The sequence below is a fragment of the Pleurodeles waltl genome, chromosome 3_1 (genome assembly GCF_031143425.1).
Source record: "Pleurodeles waltl isolate 20211129_DDA chromosome 3_1, aPleWal1.hap1.20221129, whole genome shotgun sequence".
Classification (NCBI taxonomy): domain Eukaryota; kingdom Metazoa; phylum Chordata; class Amphibia; order Caudata; family Salamandridae; genus Pleurodeles; species Pleurodeles waltl.
The window spans coordinates 1,828,550,757-1,828,575,995 of record NC_090440.1 but is presented as its reverse complement, the minus strand read 5'-3'; the positions used below and the strand labels follow the sequence as shown (position 1 = coordinate 1,828,575,995).

The following is a 25,239-nucleotide window of genomic DNA, read 5'->3' as shown; positions in this document are numbered from 1 at the left end:
TAACGCGTTCTTCCCCTGGCGTAGAGTTTAGGGGTGAGATATCATCTGCTCTTTCGCCCCAAGCTGGAGTTTCTGAAAACAACGCGAGTCTTAGCTGCATTGAACACTCGCAACCCATTCTCGCTGACAAGTAAATGGAGACGTGCAACAGGTCGCGCCCTTTCGAGCCCATCACCCCGTCAGTGACGACATCGACTTCCAATACCCCAGTTCTAGAACACCGCAGCAGAAGTGACATCACATTAGCCATTAAACGTCAGAGAAGGGCGGAGAATCATGGCCCTCAACCAATCTAAATGGGGCTTTGGTGACAGCTACATGCAAGCGGCCAATGGCCGAGGGATAGGGGCGGGCTAGGCACTGCTTATACATGGATCGTAATAGAAGTCTGCATGTCAACCTTGTAGTGAGCTTGCTTAGAGGTGTTCAGCGGCTAGTGCTTTATCCAAATACAGACAGACAGTTTTATTGCGCGTTACAGCAAGGACGGCATGCTGCGTCTGGGCAGGTCAGCGGTGCTCCTGCGAGGATTGCTGCAACCCATTCTGAGAAGTAGCACTGTTGCACCGTGGCTGCTGAGGCTGCATGCCGGGTCACCCGCCGCCCTCACTCCGTTGTTTTCCGAGGAGTCATGGGGGCAGCGAGCGCCGCTGCTTTGTTCTGCCAGGAGGGTCTGTACCACGTCAGAAGGGGGGTCAGAGGCTTCGACTGACAGCACGCACCACAAGGATGTGGCGGACGAGAAGTGAGTACATGGGAGGTACCATCTGCACAGGGTGGGTGTGGGCGCAACCACTGTTAAAGAAAACAACGTGGTATACAAAAGAGAGCATTCTGACTTACGTGCAAGATGTCTCACTTGATTGAACCGTCGAAGCGCGAGGATAGACGGTTGAATGTAAAGTGACGTATAGTGTACGTCTGTTGTTTCACCACGTGACGCACGGGTGCCTCTTGCTACTCGGCATGGTGAGGATCGAGGCCTAGGTTATTGGCATGTAGGGTGTGTGCAGGGAGTCAGTGGACTGTCCTTGTGTGACTCGCGGCCCTGCCTTTATTATTAGTATACATGCTTAAAGGGAACGCGTGGCGTGCCTTTTTACTGGTATCCGCTGCTCAACGTTATCCGACAAGGTCATCGCCGTTGGCGATGAGTCACTGGGCTCTGGTTTCAGAGAGTGCACGTGAATGAAAAGAGGTGGTACGTTCCTCTATGGCCTTCCGCTCACATCCGAGTTTGCCACTATGGAAAAAGTGCGTCAATAGTGTGCTAAAGGCATGCTCACGACAGTTATGCATGGTAGTTATGTCAATAGCTGCTCTTCCTTAAGGCCCGTTACTATTTTTTTCTACCGTTCTCATGGGCGTAACTTGGGCGTTGCATCCATCCAGTGGGACTGAACGTACTTGTGTGTACGGTTGGTATAATCGCGCTTGATAATCCTGGCGTGTTGACTACGACTATGTAGTCTGTCTGCACGGGAGGTACGTTGTCCTCAATTTTGGAACCCCCTCAAGTCATTTGAGCAGCCCAATCAAGGAGAGGTGTGTGCGGCTCAGGAGATACCCCACGACGATGTGTGCCATGTAAAAGGTCTGTCAATGGCCACACTATGCAAGTCCCTCGGCTGTATGTAGACCCCATGTTTTTTTGTGTAGGACATGACCTACACCAGTTGTTTAAATTGCACTAAGAATGAGCTTTGAATTCGGCCAGAGGAGACTTTCATCTTATGCTACTGGGTGTGGGGTGTATCAGTCTACCTCTTAATTTACACTGGAATGCGCGAAGGGCTATTTTACATATGTAAATTCAACTGGTTCCTCATGTCACATTCAGTTGTCCGTGCATTCTAGTAAAAACAATCCTGCTCTGCTTCTTTTTCTTCTTATTGGCATCTCTACAGGGAGTGCAGAATTATTAGGCAAGTTGTATTTTTGAGGATTAATTTTATTATTGAACAACAACCATGTTCTCAATGAACCCAAAAAACTCATTAATATCAAAGCTGAATATTTTTGGAAGTAGTTTTTAGTTTGTTTTTAGTTTTAGCTATGTTAGGGGGATATCTGTGTGTGCAGGTGACTATTACTGTGCATAATTATTAGGCAACTTAACAAAAAAAAATATATACCCATTTCAATTATTTATTATTACCAGTGAAACCAATATAACATCTCAACATTCACAAATATACATTTCTGACATTCAAAAACAAAACAAAAACAAATCAGTGACCAATATAGCCACCTTTCTTTGCAAGGACACTCAAAAGCCTGCCATCCATGGATTCTGTCAGTGTTTTGATCTGTTCACCATCAACATTGCGTGCAGCAGCAACCACAGCCTCCCAGACACTGGTGTACTGTTTTCCCTCCTTGTAAATCTCACATTTGATGATGGACCACAGGTTCTCAATGGGGTTCAGATCAGGTGAACAAGGAGGCCATGTCATTAGATTTCCTTCTTTTATACCCTTTCTTGCCAGCCACGCTGTGGAGTACTTGGACGCGTGTGATGGAGCATTGTCCTGCATGAAAACCATGTTTTTCTTGAAGGATGCAGACTTCTTCCTGTACCACTGCTTGAAGAAGGTGTCTTCCAGGAACTGGCAGTAGGACTGGGAGTTGAGCTTGACTCCATCCTCAACCCGAAAAGGCCCCACAAGCTCATCTTTGATGATACCAGCCCAAACCAGTACTCCACCTCCACCTTGCTGGCGTCTGAGTCGGACTGGAGCTCTCTGCCCTTTACCAATCCAGCCACGGGCCCATCCATCTGGCCCATCAAGACTCACTCTCATTTCATCAGTCCATAAAACCTTAGAAAAATCAGTCTTGAGATATTTCTTGGCCCAGTCTTGACGTTTCAGCTTGTGTGTCTTGTTCAGTGGTGGTCGTCTTTCAGCCTTTCTTACCTTGGCCATGTCTCTGAGTATTGCACACCTTGTGCTTTTGGGCACTCCAGTGATGTTGCAGCTCTGAAATATGGCCAAACTGGTGGCAAGTGGCATCGTGGCAGCTGCACGCTTGACTTTTCTCAGTTCATGGGCAGATTTTTTGCGCCTTGGTTTTTCCACACGCTTCTTGCGACCCTGTTGACTATTTTGAATGAAACGCTTGATTGTTCGATGATCACGCTTCAGAAGCTTTGCAATTTTAAGAGTGCTGCATCCCTCTGCAAGATATCTCACTATTTTTTACTTTTCTGAGCCTGTCAAGTCCTTCTTTTGACCCATTTTGCCAAAGGAAAGGAAGTTGCCTAATAATTATGCACACCTGATATAGGGTGTTGATGTCATTAGACCACACCCCTTCTCATTACAGAGATGCACATCACCTAATATGCTTAATTGGTAGTAGGCTTTCGAGCCTATACAGCTTGGAGTAAGACAACATGCATAAAGAGGATGATGTGGTCAAAATACTCATTTGCCTAATAATTCTGCACTCCCTGTATTAGGACTGGCTTCAGTGCGGCACTCACCATTGTGCATGCAACGTATGTAAACAATTTTTGTGAGTACCTATGCTTACCAGCATTGACACATTAAAGCCAGGATCGGTGGCTTTGCCACTGCTTTTTAATTTAGTATAGCACTGACCAGCACCTCAAGCTTAAAATGTTTTTCCTAGCGTGCGAAAATAATGAAGCAAATCTTTTAAAATAGTTGGGGGTCATTAACATGTGCAGCGTCACTTAGTCACAAGAGATGTTAAATACAACCCTGTCCAGTACCCTTTGGTTTAAAGGGAGTGGACCTATTGTCTAGTCCTATTTAGTGTACACTTGTTATGTGTATTATAAATGCATAATTCGTTTGCACCCATGTGCATCATATTCATGTTAATTTAGTTTAATGTTATGTGTATTATAAATGTATATTATGTTATATCCATGTGCATCATATTCGTGTTGATTAGTTTGCTTGCCACTGCAAAATTGTAAGTGCTTAAGTTTGTATTTAAAGAAAACAATACATGCATTTATCAACTTTGATTCGTACCTTCCATGCAAGAAAATTGTTTTAGAATTAAGACACGTTCATTCCATTAACTTGATTTCCTAACGCAAACGTTTATCAGTGATCACATATTAAGTCAAAGTTAAACATTTGTGATATGTTACAAACATGAGTGGGGAAATAAGAGCTCAGTTTGCTTTCCAGGGCTCTCTGATGTTTGTTGTCATGTTATATTTTTAATGTTTTCATTGGTTCTCAGAAGCGATCTCCCTAGCGGATCAGTGCTAAACAAAAACAACAGATCAAGTACATTTCTACCATAAAATGTGAAAAAAGAATAATTAGACATTTCCCTATTACAAATTGTATTGTTTCCGTATATGAACGGATATTTGAGCTTAGAAATAGCTTTGGTGCTAATGTTTAGCAAAGAGTCCCAGATAGCTATCCATTACCGTCTTATAAGAGTACCTAAAGTCTGTCAGAAAAGGCTGATTGGCCCCGTTTTTTAACTCCGAGGTCGCATTAAAATCTGTATTCATTTTTTATGAATAGTTCCTACGCATTCTGCCTTCTCTGTGTAGATCAAAACTTAGTAGGTAATATCACCTCCGGGAGAAAAACATTGTTTGCCGAAATGGGTTTTCCTATGGCAGATATCTGCTGGTAAATCCAACGCCCTCAGAGAAGAGTGAATGAGTGGTTAGTGCCAGTCACTTATTCAGCGCAGACACAATTAAAATTCATCCATAAGGTCTCAAAATCAACCTTGGATGAGGTAACACCAACATCTTTGTCTGTTAAAGTTAGAAATTCTTTCGCTCCTCCAAAAGGAAGCCATAAAAAGTTCTTCTTAATTACTCAGTCCCAGTTTGATCACTACTTGTATTTACCTATGCAAACCCCCACTGTGTGACTTGCAAAATCTGATGATTTTCAGACAAATTCCTAGCACCTAGAAACATGTACCAGTTTTAGAGCATATTAAAGAACTTTATACCCGTTTTTCTCTTGCTTACTCTGAAAACACATGCCGATGACAGCTGCTTTTAAGTTTATTAGAAGGTGACCACAAAACTCATTGTTATTTAACGTCGTCTCATGGATTAGTGGAGTGCGAAAAATAAACTCAAACCCTGCCCTATTGGATCACATAAAAGATTATGATTTAGGGCCTGATTTAGAACTCAGCAGATAGGATACTTCATCACAACTGTGATGGATATCCCGTCCGCCTAAATCTAAATCCCCTAGAACATAATGGGATTTTGATTTTGGCAGATGGGATATCCATCACCGTTGAGATGGAGTAACCAGCAAACCGAGTTCTAAATCAGGCTCTTGGTTTGGTTATTAGAGACTTGAAGCCTAGAATCTTGTCCCTTGCCGTATTTTAGTGAAGTATAAATCCCAGCAGAAACAAAAGTAAGCTGGGGCGCCCCACTTGGGATCTTGCATTGTACATCAAACATAATCTGGATTATAACCTTACTAATGTGGGTCCAAAGTTTAATTTTGTGTTCTCTCAAAAATAGATGACCCTAAGACTATTGACCACATACCTAAAACCATGCTAATCTGTAACATCTATGGACACCCATCTGCAGCACTTAAGAAGATGATACTGCAGTCACTTACAGATAGCCTGTGTAAATTAAGAGGGGACTAGTAAGAAGTTTTTTATTTTTAATCAGTAGAGTTTTCAATCTAAATCTGTTCTCTATAGACTATCCAAGAGGAGGGACTGTCTCTGACAACAAATGTTGAAGGATTCCTCAGTTGGCCACTACCATTAAAAAGACTGGATAGCCTAGGTATGAAATTAATGTCCTCCCTTAGCGCATTGGGCTTGTGAATTTTAGATGATCCATTTGCGGGAGACAACCCACCCTCTTAAACACACCACCAAACGGGAAAACTGTACTGGATAATTCACTGGCTTAAGTGAAGAGATTGAAAACAGCAGAAGAATTCAAAATTTGTTTGGTTTAAGGAGGTGTTCATCTGCCCCCCAAAAAATAATTGCAAACATCAGTGCTTCACAAATGAAGTACTATTATGTGATATTGAAGAGGTTAGAACTCTGAAGAGAATAAGATATTAGCTTTTACTTGAACACTTGAATGAAAATCAGACTTGCCCTGGACATGATAAACCTGGAGAAGATGAACATGTACAAATAGTTAAAGCAACCCTGCATCTTAGCTCCAATACGTAATAATCTGTATGTAGCTGATTTAGGAGCAGCTTTTGGCGATGCAGACCCTTTTCCTCTGAAATTATCCAGACAACCACTCAATATATTCCAATACGCAGATGATACTGTGATTCTAAATAAAATGGCAATTGACCTTCAAATTCGTTTTTCACTACTGTGCGGCCGACCTCTCACATAGGATAACATTTGGTTACCTTATTACATTTAATAAGTGCTAATATTTGATTGGGAGCAGGTAGGGAAGCCCTGTTTAGTGTCTGAATTGTAACTTTAACCCCTTAAATGTGGGTGACGGCTACTGTCCGACGTCCGCACTACCTCCCTGGTGCAGGAGGATTTGTTTTTTTTTTACTTTTCCCGGGAGACACGGAAGCTTCCGTGTCCCCCCCTGCCCCCCACCCACCCCTTTGTGACGTCGCGCTGACGTTACAAAGTTGTTTTCCCCATCGAAGCAGGAAGCAGCCTTGCGGCCGCTTCCTGCTTCGATGGGGAAAACGGCCTTCCCCACGTTCGGGAAGGCCTCGTAAGAAAGGGGAGAGTCTCCCCTTTCTTACGAGGCCTTCTGAAAGCGATCGGGGGCCAGGAAACACCACTAGACGCCAGGGATTTCACTTTGGGGGTGGGCGGCCCCCTCGGAAAGCGCCCCCCCTGGGCATATTTTTTATTTAAAAAAAAGGTAGGTGCCCCCTGGGGGGGGGGGGGGGGGGGTATGGGGCGATCGCGCTCCCACCCCCAGGGGAATTTTTTTTTCTTCTCCCCCCCCCCCCAAAAAAAAATTAAAATAAAATGACAGGGGGTCGCCCATGGCAGGGTGACCCCCTGTGGGGGCAATATTTTTTTTGAGATGTTGTAGGGTTTCCCTGGGGGCCATTTTGGCCCCCAGGGAAACCATACAACAACTAAAAAAAATAGATCTATATATAGATCTCATATATATATATATATATATATATATATATATATAAGGTAGATCTATATATATCAATCAAAGAGATTTATAAAGCGCGCTACTCACCCGTGAGGGTCTCAAGGCGCTGGGGGGAGGGGTACGCGGGAGGGAAAGGGGCTGGGAGGTTCATTGTTCGAAAAGCCAGGTTTTGAGGCCCTTCCTGAAAAGAAGTAGGTTTTGGGTCATGCGAAGGTGGGTTGTGAGGGCGTTCCAGGTTTTGGGTGCAAGGTAGGAGAAGGATCTACCCCCGGTGGTGGTGTGTTTGATGCGGGGGACAGAGGCGCGAGAGAGGTCAGCTGAGCGGACGTTTCACGTGGGGGTGTGGAAGGTGACTCTCGTTGAGGTAGGCAGGGCCTGTGTTGTGGAGTGATTTGTGTGCGAGGATGAGGATCTTGAAGGTGATCCTTTCGTCAATGGGGAGCCAGTGGAGGGATTTGAGGTGTGGAGAGATGTGTTCGTGTCGGGGGAGGTCGAGGATGAGTCGTGCTGCTGAGTTCTGGATGCGTGTAGTTTGCGCTTGAGTTTTAGAGTGGTGCCGGTGTAGAGGGCGTTTCCGTAATCAAGCCTGCTGCTGATGAGTGTGTGAGTGACAGTTTTTCTGGTCTCTGTGGGGATCCATTTGAATGTTTTTCAGTATACGGAGTGTGTTGAAGCATGAGGAGGTGAGAGCGTTGATTTGTTGGGTCATCGAGAGGGAGGAGTCTAGGATGATGCTGAGGTTGCGTGCGTGGTTGGCGGGGGTGGGTGCAGGGCCTAACGTGGTGGGCCACCATGAGGGGTCCCAGGTGTTTTTGTGTGGGCCAAAGACGATTATTTCGGTTTTGCTTGAGTTGAGTTTCAGGTGGTTGGCTGTCATATATATATCACTTTTGTCAATATGTGTGTGGTTTCCCTGGGGGGAAAAGGGTCTGACTTGTCTAGTGGCAGTTTTAGTGCCATAAAGAAGCGCAGAAGGTTTATATGCCTACTGCAAAGAGCAAATCTGTATTTTATGTAAATAGCTGAGTACATTAGTAAAGTCAGCCATTACCTGCGCTATAATACCAATGAAATGTATGTGCGGGGTGGAGGGCGGCTATGGAGAGATGAAGGGCACTTTTGCTGGGTGGTAATGAGGGAATCCGAGGAGGAGGGAGTGGGAGCACCAATAATGATTGTTGGACTGAGCGCAGGAGGTGCTAAAGACTGTGACGAATGGTATGTGACAAGGTGTTTTTTGAGTGTCTTGAAAGTACGTGCTGATTGAGGGAAGAAGCGCAGGTAAGATGGCCTCTACTGTTGCACGTATCTCACACACACCATCGATTTTGTGACTGTCTACATGGGCTAGTGTTTTAGAGCAACAGTTTAGCCAATAGCAGAGATGGCATCTTGATGGATGACTGCTGCCTGCACTCGGGTTATAGAGGACCGCTCTGACATAGGATCAGAGACTGAGACATCAGATACTGAGACAGCACCTGAGGGATAGGACAATGGCGCAGACTCTGGGAGTGATTTTTCAGTCAGAGGAGTCCCATTCGATAACTCCTCTTCCAGTACATTATGAGGGAGGTGATGAGGACAGTCCTGCTGTCCCTTCGCAAGCTGTTCGTGCAACTGGGTAATAGTGGGTTAGGCCAACCCAGAGAGCAGGTGAATGCGGCGGCAAGCAGAGAGAGAGAGAGTGCTCTCTTGGGAGCTCCCCAATTTAGTTCAGCCCCAAATTCCACCACCCAAATCATATTGTGGAGACATCAAAATTATCTATGGCAAAACAAACTGGTTTTGTAAGGCAGGCACCTGTGTTTTTGGTCCTGGATTCAGCGGCCATATAGAGAAACACACTAAACCCAAACATTTCTGGAAACTAGACATTCGGGGGAGTCCACAGAGGTGTGACTTGTGTGGATTCCCCAAAGTTTTCTTACCCAGAATACCCTGCAAAGCTGAAATGTTGAAAAAAAACTCAATTTTTCTCGCATTTCTGTCACACAAACTGCAGGAATATGCTGGGATCCACAACATTCCTACCACCCAGTGACTCCTCACCTGTCCTGATAAAAACACTACCCCACTTGAGTGCCTACACCTAGTGCCTGTGTCAGGAATGGATCACCCCAGGGTCAACAGCTGCCTCACGTAAGGACCAACATTGACCGCTGTGTGATCTATTCCTGTCGCGGGCACCAGGCCTAACCACACAAGTGAGGTATCATTTTTATCGGGAGACTTGGGGGAACGCTGGGTGGAAGGAAATTTGTGGCTCCTCTCAGATTCCAGAGCTTTCTGTCACCAAAATGTGAGGAAAACTTGTTTTTTTAGCCACTTTTTGAGGTTTGCAAAGGATTCTGGGTAACAGAACCTGGTCAGAGCCCCACAAGTCACCCCATCTTGGATTCCCCTGGGTCTCTAGTTTTCAAAAATGCACAGGTTTGGTAGGTTTCCCTATGTGCCGGCTGAGCTAGAGGCCAAAATCTACAGGTAGGCACTTTGCAAAAAACAGCTCTGTATTTTGTCAAAAAATGGGATGTGTCCACGTTGTGTTTTGGGGCATTTCCTGTCGCGGGCGCTAGGCCTACCCACACAAGTGAGGTATCATTTTTATCGGGAGACTTGGGGGAACGCTGGGTGGAAGGAAATTTGTGGCTCCTCTCAGATTCCAGAACTTTCTGTCACCGAAATGTGAGGAAAACTTGTTTTTTTAGCCGCTTTTTGTGGTTTGCAAAGGATTCTGGGTAACAGAATCTGGTCAGAGCCCCACAAGTCACCCCATCTTGGATTCCCCTGGGTCTCTAGTTTTCAAAAATGCACAGGTTTGGTAGGTTTCCCTATGTGCCGGCTGAGCTAGAGGCCAAAATCTACAGGTAGGCACTTTGCAAAAAACAGCTGCGTTTTCTATCAAAAAATGGGATGTGTCCATGTTGTGTTTTGGGGCATTTCCTGTCGCGGGCACTAGGCCTACCCACACAAGTGAGGTATCATTTTTATCGGGAGACTTGGGGGAACATAGAATAGCAAAACAAGTGTTATTGCCCCTTATCTTTCTCTACATTTTCTCCTTCCAAATATAAGAGAGTGTGTAAAAAAGACGTCTATTTGAGAAATGCCCTGCAATTCACATGCTAGTATGGGCACCTCGGAATTCAGAGATGTGCAAATAACCACTGCTCCTCAAAACCTTATCTTGATCCCATTTTGGAAATGCAAAGGTTTTCTTGATACCTCTTTTTCACTCTTCATATTTCAGCAAATTAATTGCTGTATACCCAGTATAGAATGAAAACCAACTGCAGGGTGCAGCTCATTTATTGGCTCTGGGTACCTAGGGTTCTTGATGAACCTACAAGCCCTTTATATCCCCGCAACCAGAAGAGTCCAGCAGACAAAACGGTATATTGCTTTCAGAAATCTGACATCGCAGGAAAAAGTTACAGAGTAAAACATAAAGAAAAATGGCTGTTGTTTTCAGCTCAATTTCAATATTTTTTTATTTCAGCTGTTATTTTCTGTAGGAAAACCTTGTAGGATCTACACAAATGACCCCTTGCTAAATTCAGAATTTTGTCTAGTTTTCAGAAATGTTTAGCTTTCCGGGATCCAGTATTGGTTTCACAACCATTCCTGTCACTAACTGGAAGGAGGTTGAAAGCACCAAAAATAGTAGAAATGGGGTATGTCCCAGTAAAATGCCAAATTTGTGTTGGAAAATGTGGTTTTCTGATTCAAGTCTGCCCGTTCCTGAAAGGTGGGAAGATAGTGATTTCAGCACCAGAAACCCTTTGTTGATGGCATTTTCAGGGAAAAAACCACAAGCCTTCTTCGGCAGCCCTTTTTTCCCATTTTTTTGGAAAAACCGAAATTTTCACTGTATTTTGGCTATTTTCTTGGTCTCCTCCAGGGGAAGCCACAAACTCTGGATACCATTAGAATCCCTAGGATGTTGGGAAAAAAAGGACGCAAATTTGGCGTGGATAGCTTATGTGGACAAAAAGTTATGAAGGCCTAAGCGCGAACTACCCCAAATAGCCAAAAAAGGGCTCAGCACTGGGGGGGAAAAGGCCCAGCAGCTAAGAGGTTGAATCCTCTTTAATAGTGAATTTGGATTTTTGAGTCCCAATTCAGAAAATTCTACTTTTAGGAAGTTGGCATTTTCTTGTCCTAACCAAATGGTTCCTGCAGTCTGTTTCTTGGTCACATGACCAGGTGTAGCTGGCAGTTAGCCTTTGTGTATTCCTTTCAAACAGCATCACAATAGAGGGCCTGGGTGTTGGCAGATAGGCCCCTGGGCTTGATGGGTGGGAGTGGGCAAAGCTGTCACCTACCACACTTGCTTGGGCCCAGCACACTAGCCTACTGCGTCTCAGACAGACTGAGACCACGGTAGGGAAGCGGTGAGGGGAAAACTCCAGAAGCTTCTTCCGCTTTAAATGGGGCGCCAGGTATAAAAATAGGAAGCTCAGTCCCACTATTCGGTACATTTTTGGACCTGGGGATAATACTGAAGGACTGCCCCGCTGACCTCCTTCACTTAAGCTGCAATGGGATCTGCCTGAGGCTTGTCCTTCTGTCTGAGGAGGAAGACTGGACCTGCAACCTTCATCCCAGGCTGAAGTGACTCCAAGGGTCAGCTGATTGAGCTAGATGGACACAACAAGCTCCAGAAGCCTCCTTGCAACTGCCCAGCTGAACCTGCTGCACTGCTTCCAGTGGATCCCCATTAGACGAGGAGGACAGTCACCCATGCACTCTTCAGTAGCAAACTGGACTACAACGCATTCTATGCTGACATCACCAAGAAACTGCAATCAAGACTACAAAGAATGCGGCAACCAGGCTCATTGTGGACATCCCCCAACACAGCCACAGCTCCTCCCACCTCAAAGACCTACATTGGCTCCCAGTCAACAAGCGCATCACCTACAAACTTCTGATACACACCTACAAGGCACTACACAACATAGTACTGGCCTACCTCAACCTAAGCCTCACCTTCTATGCACCCAACAGATAACTCTGTTCTTCCCAGCTTGCCCTTGCAGCCATTCCCAAGATCCGAAAGAGCACAGCAGGTGGAATATCCATCTCCTACCTCGTAGCCCGGCCATGGAACACACTACCTCTCAAACTCGGACAGACCGCATCACTGAAGCAGTTCAGGATGGACCTCAAGACCTGGCTATCCGATTGAGCAGCACACCCGCAAACAGCACCTTTAGACTCCACATGTGATAAGCCGCCCTATAAAAGTATTGATTGATTGATTGATTGATTGACTGGACCTGCGTCTGGACCCTACTGGCCTCTGCTAGAGTGAGTTCCTGATCCCCAAGAAGTGTACCTCTGGTCCTGGACCCTTATTGCCGCAATAGTTGAACTTCTAAAAGAAAAGGCGAAATCCTAATGTTTTGGGCTGTTTGTGACCGCAGCAAGGTCTTGCCGCCAGTGCGACTGTCAAAGCTCTGCTCTGCTATAACTGACTCTTTCTGCTACAGCGACTGCCCGTGTCGACTGGCAACACAAGACCTGCACTTCCTTCTACAACATTGGATCCTGTGTTGACCGCCACCGTAAAGCTCCAGCAATGTCCATCCAGGACACTGACCGGATCCTTGCACTATAGTGACGATCGTTCATGATGCCTAGCCTGCTCCTTGTGACCTTCTCCATCACAGATGGAAGACTTCGCGCTAGACTTTTGAAGGTAACTTTTTGAAGGTAACTTTTTCAAAAGGGATCCCAGCGCCCTGTTTGTGGTGCGTACTCCATCACCGTCACCCTCAACCTGTGACTTTCATTTGTTCTCACACAACCAGATAACTTCCAGTGGTGCTTTTTTTTAGGCTCTACACTTTAAAAAACTTTTAAATAGCATATCTGTGGTTCAACTGATTGAATTGTTTTGGTGTCAAATAATTTATCAAATCTTACTCTATTTTTGCAAATTGGTATGGGATTTTTCTTGTTTTGTTTTCACTTTATTTCTGTTTGTATGCTACATGGATACACGTTGCCTCTAACTTAAAGCCTGACTGTTTTTGTGCAAGCTACCAGAGGGTTAAGCACAGGTTAATGTAATGACTTTTTTGGTCCACGTTGAAAAGGATTGTGGTTGTTGCTTGCTAAGGGTTTTCCCTCCTTCACCCTCAATCAACTCAGTTTCTCACAGAAACCTTTTCAAGCACGCATGCATCCTAAAAGCTTTCTGCATAGCATATTGCGCAAACCTTAGAGTAGCTGCAGAAGGAGCTCTAAAACAAGTATTCTGACAATCTCAAAAGGACCCTGAAAATAAGAACCCATGGAGTCTATACCTGGAAGACTCTTTAGTATCTTTGCAGTTCAAAACCACTTGGAATCAAACCACTGAAAAAAGAAACGGATGGTGCTAAGTACGTGTGAAAAAAACGTAAGACGAAAAGTATTGGGATTTACCACTAAGCCCGGAGGGGAAGAGAAGGCTAATTAAGGCAAGATTGTGTTTGCTTCTGATAAAGGGCTTCCGCTATGCCAGTCTAGGAGGCGAAAAGTGTATTTTATGCTGTTTCTGTAAAGTTTAAAAGGAATCCGATCATTTACACCTGCAATGTGTTAGCTCAGAGGATGAAATTCTTAAGGCAACCCTTCCTGCAGCTAAATGTTAGGAACTGCAATGAAGCAGTGAACGTATTAAGTGGAGCCGCTCCTCAACATTTTTTTTTTTTTAAGTTTAGGAGGACATCATGGTTTGAAACACAGACAAAGAATTTCAGTTGCTAAGTTTATTTATGTAGCTACTTTACTAGCTGTTTCCATTTGCAATGATTTTAAATAATTGTGCATTAAATAAATGCTCAGTACTCATTGCTACTAATGTTAGTTGCATTTTAACAACCCCTTCATACAGTAACAAGCATGTCACCTTATGGCCACTTCACAGCTTTCTGTTTTACGTATGTCAAACAATAGGGATACAACTCCCACAACGTTTTTGACAGTGCGAAATTCACTTAGCTCTCTTTTGGTCAGTTACGTGAAATTTTGAGAAAGCTATGTAAGACGAAAATCTGGTATTTTCCGCTGTTTAGTGTAAAACCTGTCCCTGCATCCAAAATTGAATTAAGAACATACATTTACCTAAAAAGAAGCGCAGAACAAAAGTACCGCGAACAAGATCTCCCTCCGACCCTGTCCCTTTGCATTGTTCTAGTTTCTCCCACAATAGGCGCTTTTACCTGAGTGATCCCTAATTACGCTCGTTGTTTAATTTTGCATAAAACGTGTGATTTGAAATGCCGGAAGTTGTGGCGAAACACCGGAATAATTGAATTTCACCCTGGAGAGTATGTGGTTTCACCCCCTTGAAATCTTACTCAATTTGTCACCTTCCAAGACCCCGCCTGTACAGCAAGCTACTTTTCTTCACACACCTCCCTACCAACTAACACTCTCTTCGCATATCTTTCCCCGATTGGCTGTATTGAAATGACGCAGTAACTACCTCAGGGTAAGCTCACTGTAGCCTCTGCTTCCTTCCTCTGTTGTAGGAACGCTGCTGCCTAAGGTGACAATAAAGCTGTCATTGATAGGATGGAAGAGCAACAAATTACTCTTTTCTTCTGAGACCTCAGGCGCCTGCATTAGCTGGTAAAAAGACCAGAAACCTCATCGGTGCCATTTGCATTGGTGACATTTCAGATTACTTGGTGAAAAGTATGGAGGGCCGTAATGAGTTTACTTGCAGCCTCGTTGTTCATCTGAAATTGAATTAAAGTTGAGTGACACAGTGAAAATGTGTTGCTCAATTCCGGATGACTTGTTTTACCTCCGGTTTCCATTAATTTCATTACTTCCAGGCGAATTTCATAGCTTCCGAGCAAAAGGTATTTATTCTTAATCAGCATAGGAAACATCCCAATCCTGTAACTCATATTCCTTAACCCCTCGCTGCCAGGCCTGTGTTTTTGGCTATTTGGGGCAGTTTGCACTTAGACCCTCAACGTTTTTGTGCACATAAGCTACCCAGGCCAATTTTTTTCACCAACATCCTAGGGATTCTAGAGGTACCCAGAGTTTGTGGGTTCCCCTGGAGGAGACCAAGAAATTAGCCAAAATACAACTAAAATTTTGTTTTTTTGTCCTACAAAAAAATGGGAAAAAGGGCTGAAGAAGGGAGCTTGTGGGTTTTTCCTTGAAAATAGCATCAACAAGGGGTTTGCAGTGCTAAAATCACCATCTTTCCAGCTTTGAGGAACAGACCGACTTGAATCAGAAAACCAAATTTTTCAACACAATTTTGGCATTTTAATGGGACATACCCCATTTTTACTATTTTTGTATGCTTTTAGCCTCCTTCCAGCTAGTGACAGAAATTGGTGTGAAACCATCCCTGGATCCCAGAAAGCTAAACATTTCTGAAAAGTAGACAAAATTCTGAATTCAGCAAGAGGTCATTTGTGTAGCTCCTACAAGGTTTTCCTACAGAAAATAACAGCTGAAAAAAAAAAGATTTAAATTTAGGTGAAAAAATAGCAATTTTTCTCCACATTTTACTCTAACGTTTTCCTGCAATGTCAGATTTTTCAAAGCAATATACCGTTACATCTGCTGGACTCTTCTGGTTGTGGGGATATACAGGGAGTGCAGAATTATTAGGCAAATGAGTATTTTGACCACATCATCCTCTTTATGCATGTTGTCTTACTCCAAGCTGTATAGGCTCGAAAGCCTACTACCAATTAAGCATATTAGGTGATGTGCATCTCTGTAATGAGAAGGGGTGTGGTCTAATGACATCAACACCCTATATCAGGTGTGCATAATTATTAGGCAACTTCCTTTCCTTTGGCAAAATGGGTCAAAAGAAGGACTTGACAGGCTCCGAAAAGTAAAAAATAGTGAGATATCTTGCAGAGGGATGCAGCACTCTTAAAATTGCAAAGCTTCTGAAGCGTGATCATCGAACAATCAAGCGTTTCATTCAAAATAGTCAACAGGGTCGCAAGAAGCGTGTGGAAAAACCAAGGCGCAAAATAACTGCCCATGAACTGAGAAAAGTCAAGCGTGCAGCTGCCACGATGCCACTTGCCACCAGTTTGGCCATATTTCAGAGCTGCAACATCACTGGAGTGCCCAAAAGCACAAGGTGTGCAATACTCAGACACATGGCCAAGGTAAGAAAGGCTGAAAGACGACCACCACTGAACAAGACACACAAGCTGAAACGTCAAGACTGGGCCAAGAAATATCTCAAGACTGATTTTTCTAAGGTTTTATGGACTGATGAAATGAGAGTGAGTCTTGATGGGCCAGATGGATGGGCCCGTGGCTGGATTGGTAAAGGGCAGAGAGCTCCAGTCCGACTCAGACGCCAGCAAGGTGGAGGTGGAGTACTGGTTTGGGCTGGTATCATCAAAGATGAGCTTGTGGGGCCTTTTCGGGTTGAGGATGGAGTCAAGCTCAACTCCCAGTCCTACTGCCAGTTCCTGGAAGACACCTTCTTCAAGCAGTGGTACAGGAAGAAGTCTGCATCCTTCAAGAAAAACATGATTTTCATGCAGGACAATGCTCCATCACACGCGTCCAAGTACTCCACAGCGTGGCTGGCAAGAAAGGGTATAAAAGAAGGAAATCTAATGACATGGCCTCCTTGTTCACCTGATCTGAACCCCATTGAGAACCTGTGGTCCATCATCAAATGTGAGATTTACAAGGAGGGAAAACAGTACACCTCTCTGAACAGTGTCTGTGAGGCTGTGGTTGCTGCTGCACGCAATGTTGATGGTGAACAGATCAAAACACTGACAGAATCCATGGATGGCAGGCTTTTGAGTGTCCTTGCAAAGAAAGGTGGCTATATTGGTCACTGATTTGTTTTTGTTATGTTTTTGAATGTCAGAAATGTATATTTGTGAATGTTGAGATGTTATATTGGTTTCACTGGTAATAATAAATAATTGAAATGGGTATATATATTTTTTTTGTTAAGTTGCCTAATAATTATGCACAGTAATAGTCACCTGCACACACAGATATCCCCCTAACATAGCTAAAACTAAAAACAAACTAAAAACTACTTCCAAAAATATTCAGCTTTGATATTAATGAGTTTTTTGGGTTCATTGAGAACATGGTTGTTGTTCAATAATAAAATTAATCCTCAAAAATACAACTTGCCTAATAATTCTGCACTCCCTGTATAGGGCTTGTTGGTTAATCAAGGACCCTAGGTACCCAGAGCGAATAAATGAGTTGCAGCTTGCAATAGGTTTTCATTGTATACCGGGTATACATCAATTCATTAGGTGAAATATAAAGAGTGAAAAATAGGTATCAAGGAAACCTTTGTATTTCCAAAATGGACACAAGATAAGGTGTTGAGAAGCAGTTGTTATTTGCACATCTCTGAATTCCGGGTCCCCATATAAGCATGTGAATTGCAGGGCATTTCTCAAATAGACATCTTTTTTTACACACTGTCTTACATTTGGAAGGAAAAAATGTAGAGCAAGACAAGGGGCAATAACACTTGTTCTTTTGTTCTGTGTTCCCCCAAGTCTCCCGATACTGATAGTACCTCACTTGTGTGGGTAGGCCTAGTGCCTGCGACAGGAAAAGCAACATGGACACATCACATTTTTACATTGAAATCTGATGTGTTTTTTTGGAAAGTGCCTAGCTGTGGACTTTGGTCCCTAGCTCAGCTGGCACCTATGAGAACTTACGAAACCTGTGCATTTTGAAAAATATAGGCACCTAGGGGAATCCAAGAGGAGGTGACTTGTGGGGCTCTCAGCAGGTTCTTGCAAACCTCAAATGTTGGCAAAACAACACTTGTTCGTCACATTTCCATGACAGAACTTTCTGGAATCTGAGAGGAACCACACATTTTCTTCCACCCAGTGTTCCCCCAAGTCTCCCGATAAAAATGGTACCTTGCTTGTGTGGGTAGGCCTAGTGCCTGCAACAGGAAATGCCCCAAAACACAACGTGGACACATTACATTTTCCCAAAGAAAACAGCTGTTTTTTGCAGAGTGCCTAGCTGTGGATTTTGGCCTTTAGCACAGCTGGCACCTATGGAAACCTAGCAAACCTGGGGCCAGATGTAGCAAAGGGGTTTTCCCATTCTGTGTCAATGGGAAATTGTGTTCGTACATATGGCCCCTGGTCACTTCTGAAAACTAGACACCTAGGGAAACCCAGGATGGGGTAACTTGTGCTGCTTTCACCAGCTTCTGTTTCCCAGAATCCTTAGCAAACCTCAAAATGTGGCAAAAAACACTTTTTGCTCACATTTCGGTGCTGTAAAGTTCTGGAATCTGAGGGGATCCCCAAACTTCCGTCTACCCAGCATTCTTCCCCCCCCCCCCCATGTCTCCCAATAAAAATGGTACCTCAATTGTGTGGGTAGGCTGAGTGCCCTCAAAAGGAAATGCCTCAAAACACTATATGGACACATCAAAATGATCAAATACAAAATGACTTGATTTTCCGGGGGGCCACCTGCGTTTTTGTCCTGGGCTTAGCAGCCATATAGGGAAACCTACCAAACCCAAACATTTCTTATAACTAAACAACCAAGGGAGTCCAGGGAGGTGTGATTTGCGTGGATCCCCTAGTGTTTTCTTACCCAGAATCCTCAGCAAACTTCAAATTTAGCTATAAAATCACATTTTCCCCACATTTCTGTGTGGGATCATTGCACTGGGACAAATTTCCTACCACCCAACATTTCCCCTCAGTCTCCCCGTAAAAATGATACCTCATTTGTGTAGGTGGGCCAAGTACTCGTGACAGAGAATAGCCAAAAACATGACAAAATTGAGGGGGAACCAAAGCGGGTCCAAAAGGGCAGTTTGAAAAAAAAACATTTTTTAGGCTGACAAGTGGAGCAGAATTTTTATCGGTATAGATGCGACAATGCTGGGTGGAAATAATTTTGTGGATTCCTGCAGATTCCAGAAGGTTCCATCACAAAAATGTGGGAAAAATGTGTGATTTCCAGCAAAGTTGGAAGTTTACAGGACACTGTGGGTAAGAAAATGGTGCGGGGTTGTATATGAAGCACACAACCCTGGACTCACCCAGATGTTTAATTGTAAGATGTATAGATGTATCTAGGTCTTGTAGATTTTTCTACATGGCAGCGTCCCAAAGTCCAAAAGGTGTAGCCCTCACCATTCCAATTGGGCCGATTTTGAGTTAGACAAGCTCTCATGGCCTAAATGTAAAACCAAAACCCAAAATAATCAAATGTCCTCTTTCTTGTCGTTCTTGTTACCCCCTTCAATCGGGGTGGGGGCATAACCATCCCCATACTGGTTGGTAGCCAAAACCCCACTATTTATTTATTTTATTTTATTTTATTTTTTGAATTCCCTGGCATCTACTAGGCTTTCTGCCCCCCCCGGTCTTTAGCCCCCCACCATCCCTGGGGAGTGGATCGGGAGTAGTTGCCCCATCTGCCCACCGGTGGGCAGAACAACTTTGTCCCACTTTATTTGGGGTGGGAGTATGGCCATACCCCTGCTCTTCCTTTTTTTTTTTTTTTTAAATCTTCCCTGGTGGGCTTTCTGTCCCCGTGTGGGCAGATGGGCTTTCCAAAAATAGGCCGACCAAAAGTAATGTGCCCCCATGGGGAGCGACCCTTGCCCAAGGGGCTGCCCCCCCCCCCAAACAAAAAACACACACACACACACAAACCCCTGGTGCCTAAGTGGTTTCTGCCCCCCCCTCCCTGGGGGCAGATCGGCTTAATGGAAATAGGCCGATCTGCTCCCAAGGGGTGGGGCAGAAATGGCCTAAGATAAATTGCCCCCCCCCGGGAAGCGACCTTTGATTAAGGGGTCGCTCCCCTTGCGTGAAATTGGCGCAAAAAAAAAAATCCCTGGTGCCTAGTGGTTTCTGCAACCCTTGGGGACAGATTGGGGCAGAAATGGCCTAACATCAGGGCACAGAGCAATACTGAGTGCCCTAGATCCCTGGGCAGTACTGCTTCCAACACCTGCGTATGACACAACGTTGTAAGGTATGAAAGAGGGGCATGTTAGACTAGATGGGTAATAAAAATGCTCAGTGTTGTAAATAAATGAAATACATGGGTCACGACTGTCATTGGAAGATGGAATTGAAAACATTAAAATTCAATTTGTAGGTCAATTAATCTTATAAAACATAAACTCAGACATGCTTTGAAGATACCTAGTCTGTTCCTATACAATTCTATTTTGATTTAGTTGCCATTAGCGTTCTACAAAACCCTAATTTATAAATAAAACAATCTATTACCTTAAACAGAAAATGTGTTATTATTTCACCAGCTATCAACAATATTACAGAAGATACATAAATATGTAAATGAAATAACATATCTGAAAACAAATAAGTACCCAGTACTTCAGTTTGTTTAAGAACATTAATATAATGCTTCTACATATTGCATTTACTGTACATAATCATCGAAGAGCATTGTAAGGAATATAACATTTGTATTTTAGTAATCGCGGTAAATCTGCGAGGCAGTTTCTGTGCTGTCTAGGGACTGGTATTCTAGAGTAATGTTCATTGGCCTTAATTTTAGGGAATTTGTTCAAGGTGGAGGGGAGGAATAGGGGTGAAGGCGGGGGCTACTGTGGTTCGATTTTGCCCTCTGCCAAAAGGTCTTGTATGAAGTCTCATATATACTATTGTTCCTTCCCCCACCTCCTCTTTTAGACTCAGAATGACACAATAGCTTTCATTCCTTGATGGTGGTTTGTGCAGACTGGCCTGATATATAACTCCTTGGTGCCTGTCAGTCTCGCCGCTTCAGATGGTGTGGGCTGAGCATTGCCCACTGTGCTTGTCTTGCCTGTTATTCTCACAAGCCCTGCTAACATTGACTGCGACTCCTTCACCAGCCATGCTTAGTCAGGGGAAAATAGATGGTGCCTGTAACTGGGATGATGCGACAATCGTGCACCTCACTTTTGGGTGAGTCCTGCTCCTTGGATTCTACCTCGGGCCACGCCAGTTGCAGTTGTGAGCAGGCAACATCTGATACACTTGCCTGTGAATATGTTGAGCGGTGCTGCCATCTTTCTTGGCCCAGCTCAAGCTGATGCAGCTGTTGACGCTGGTTGTAAGTTATTAGGCACTAGCTTTTAAAGTGGTCACTCGGGTCACCAGTGCCTCACCTGTTGCAGGAAGCAGTGCAGGTCCCCCCTGTGCTACAGCAGCTGACACAGTTCATTACCTCCTCAGCTCTGTCACTGTCCTACAAGGGCACTTCCAACATCCCTTCTCAGCAGTTAGTTTACTCTTTCCTTTAAGGCGGGGTCTCCAGCGCAACTTCTTCTCCAGACTGTCAGATTTCCCTTGGTTAATGTCTTGAACCTGGAAGGGCACTTTAGGATGGACACCCTAACCCTGAAGTACAGAGAAGTTTCTCTGTCCCTATTGGTATGAGACCTCATATTCTCTTAGAATGATCTTGGCACCCAGGGTGAATGTTTCTGCTCAATCTTGTAATGTGGGAGACACAGGTGTATTCAACAGCTGTTTCTGGGTGTTTCTGCCCTTTTGCTTCTTCTACTCAGAATGGTCCAGCCAGGGTTTTTGTGACAAAGTGTGAGCTTGAAAGTAGGGTGCAGCTGGTAGTTTTCTTTGCAGTGAGTGTACAAAAGAAAGGGAGGCTGTCCCACTTAACTACCTGTTAGTAGTCTCCGGACTAGCCCTGTGAGTGGGCTGGGAAATGTGAGAAGAAACTCTCTAACCTTCAAAGGGTCCTTCTCTGGCCACTCCTCCATACCCAGACATCTAACCCACTACAAAAGATCTTGGAATGTCATACAGGAGTCCTTCCAATCACATCTGATGTCTGGGCTCTCCATCCGTCCATGTCAGGTACCACCTTGATGAATGAAATACACAATGGATTCCAGTGCATCCCTGACCACCTGTGTCACATGCCCTCCATACACACATCCTATGCAGACAGAAGCTCAAATGCAACATTCATATCTCACTTGGATGGGTGAGGGACCTGGTTGGAGGGGACTGGCAGATCACTTTAAGAAGGTGGGAGATGCCTGTAGGCAATACTCCAAGGGCACTGTATGTAATTCCTTAGGTATCATAATGCAGCTATTATCACCAGCCGCACAAAATCAAGAATAACTATAAATACGAGTATACAATCATTAAGAAGGTTTGGGTCAGCCCACCTTTTTCACTGTTTTTTTTATTTATTTATTTTTTTAGCTGTGATTTACATAGTTCTTCAGTCCACCACAGCACACAGCAGTGAGCAGTGTGCCAGACTGCTTCAGTTAACTGCTCTATAGCACTGTGAGGGGTGGTATTTTGCCTCATCATGTGTGCTCATAAGCCTAGGAAGGCGTGTGTTTCAGTGCTACAGCCGGTGGACCAATACCTTTCCCCTTTCCGTTCTTTATCCTTTTATTTTTTATTTTTTATTTTAGTTTTGATTGTCAGGTTACAGTAAGGGCACTATTATTTTTTCTTTGAGTTAGTTAGACTAACATTTGTCTCTGACGTGCATTAAAAGTGCAAAGGATTTCCATTTGTGTACGAAGTACACCCGCCTGATAGGAAGCATCTGTGTTGTTCTATCAAAATTATATGCAATAGTTATTTTTTAAAGCTTATTGCAAGTATGTTTAGGCAGTGGTAGGATTTTAATTTTTCTTTTTTTGCCACATGCATACAATAAAAACAAGTACAGGCAAGACAGCGAATTTTGTCTTTTAGAATTATAGGCTTTGCCGTTCCAATTTGCAGATGCTGTGCAGCTTAGGCAAAAAGCAAAGTGCTTTCTCCCAGAGATGTGTAGCATCAGCAAAATAAAGAAGAAAAAAAGCCAAGATGATGTGACCGTGTCATTCTGTAGGTGAGTGCAGACGTGCCTACAGAGTGACACGAGCACCATTTTCTTTATTTACTGATCCAAGACGGAGAGTGAGGGAGAAGTGCATGAGAGAAAAACTAACATGAGAAGGTGGGAGTAGAATTCCACGAGGGAGAGCAGCATGGACTGCGGGGTGCAGGATAGTTTGCGTGGGCAAGCATATGAGAGACCGAGCAGCACATGAAGAGTGAAATAGATATTTGATGGTGAAGAAGCACATGAAGGATATAACTGGAAAATACTTGCACTTCCAGGCAGTTATGAATAATAAAGAATAAAGTAGTCCCATAACCGTTAGCTGTGGAAATTCCTGCGATGTCAGATTTTTGAAAGCAATATACTGTTACGTCTGCTGGACTCTTCTGGTTGCAGGGATATATAGTGCTTGTAGGTTCATCAAGAACCCTAGGTACCCAGAGCCAATAAATGAGCTGCACCTTGCAATGGGTTTTTATTCTGTACCAGGTATACAGCAATTCATTTGCTGAAATAAAAAGAAAGAAAAATAGGTATCAAGAAAACCTTTGTATTTCCAAAATGGGCACAAGATAAGGTGTTGAGAGGCAGTGTTTTTTTGCACATCTCTGAATTCCGGGGTGCCCATACAAGCATGTGAATTACAGGGCATTTCTCAAACAGACGTCTTTTTTTACACACTGCCTTACATTTGGAAGGAAAAAATGTAGAGAAAGACCAGGGGCAATAACACTTGTTCTCCTATTCAGTGTTTCCCCCAAGTCTCCCGATACAAATGGTACCTTGCTTGCATGGGTAGGCCTAATGCCCACGACAGGAAACGCAACATGGACACATCACATTTTTACATTGAAAACTGACGTGTTTTTTGGAAAGTGCCTAGCTGTGGATTTTGATCACCGAGGAAAAACCTACCAAACCTGTGCATTTTTTAAAACAAACTACACACCTAGGGGAATCCAAGATGGTGTGACTTGTGGGGCTCTCACCAGGTTCTGTTACCCAGAATCCTTTGCAAACCTCAAAATGTGGCCAAAAAAACACATTTTCCTCACATTTCGGTGGCAGAAAGTTCTGGAATCTGAGAGGAACCCCAAATTTCCTTCCAGCCAGCCTTCCCCTAAGTCTCCCGATAAAAATGGTACCTCACTTGTGTGGGTAGGCCTAGTGCCCGCGACAGGAAATGCCCCAAAACACAACGTGGGCAAATCACATTTTCCCCAAAGAAAACAAAGCTGTTTTTTGCAGAGTGCCTAGCTGTGGATTTGGGCCTCTAGCTCAGCCGGCACCTAGGGAAACCTACCAAACCTGTGTATTTTTTAAAAAACTAGACACCTAGGGGAATCCAAGATGGGGTGACTTGTGGGGCTCTCACAATGTTCTATTACCCAGAATCCTTTGCAAACCTCAAAATGTGGCCAAAAAACGCTTTTCCTCACATTTCGGTGACAGAAAGTTCTGGAATCTGAGCGGAGCCACAAATTCCCTTCCGCCCAGCGTTCCACCAAGTCTCCCGATGAAAATGGTACCTCAGTTGTGTGGGTAGGGCTACTGCCCGCAAAAGGAAATGCCCCAAAACACTATCTGGACACATCAAAATTATCAAATACAAAACGACCTGTTTTTGGGGGGGGGGGCACTTGCATTTTTGGTCCTGGGCTCAGCAGCCATATAGGGAAATCTACCAAACCCAAACATTTCTGAAAACTAGACACCAGAGGGAGTCTGGGGAGGTGTGACCTGCATGGATCCCACTGTGTTTTCTTACCCAGAATCCTCAGCAAACCTCAAATTTAGCTAAAGAATCACATTTTTCCGACATTTCTGCGTGGGATCACCGAACCGGGAAAAATTTCCTACCACCCAACGTTTCCTTCAGTCTCCTGGTAAAAATAATCCCTCACTTATGTAGGTGGGCCAAGTGCCTGTGACGGGGAAGAGACAAAAACATGTTGAAATTGAGGGGGAACCAATGCAGATCCAAAAGGGCAGTTTGGAAAAAAAAAAGTTTTCCTCTGTGTCTAGGTCGTGTGGATTTTTCTACATGGCAGCATCCCAAAAGTCCAAAAAGTGCAGCCCTCACCATTCCAAGTGGGACAATTTTGAGAGTTAGACAAGTTCTCTTGGCCCAAATGTAAAACCAAAACCCAAAATAATCAAATGTCCTCTTTCTTGCCGTGGGATAACACGTTTTAGTGTGCAGGGGAGAGCTGAAAGACTGTTACCCCCTTCAGTTGGGGTGGGGGTATAACCATACCCATACT

At 44.1% G+C, this 25,239-nt stretch overlaps 1 protein-coding gene across 3 annotated transcripts in view; it reads left to right on the top strand.

Annotated features, from left to right (window-relative positions):
- Positions 1-366: 366 nt before the first annotated feature.
- GLS (glutaminase) overlaps positions 367-25,239 on the top strand; it is a 607,111-nt gene continuing 582,238 nt past the window's right edge. For 2 of the 3 annotated variants that reach the window (XM_069225887.1, XM_069225888.1), the window contains exon 1: positions 378-745. In XM_069225887.1, the coding sequence (XP_069081988.1) occupies positions 492-745 (254 nt within the window). In that variant the 5' untranslated portion in view covers positions 378-491. Of the gene's footprint in view, positions 746-25,239 lie in introns of all 3 variants that reach the window. The other variant, XM_069225886.1, reaches the window with a different exon arrangement.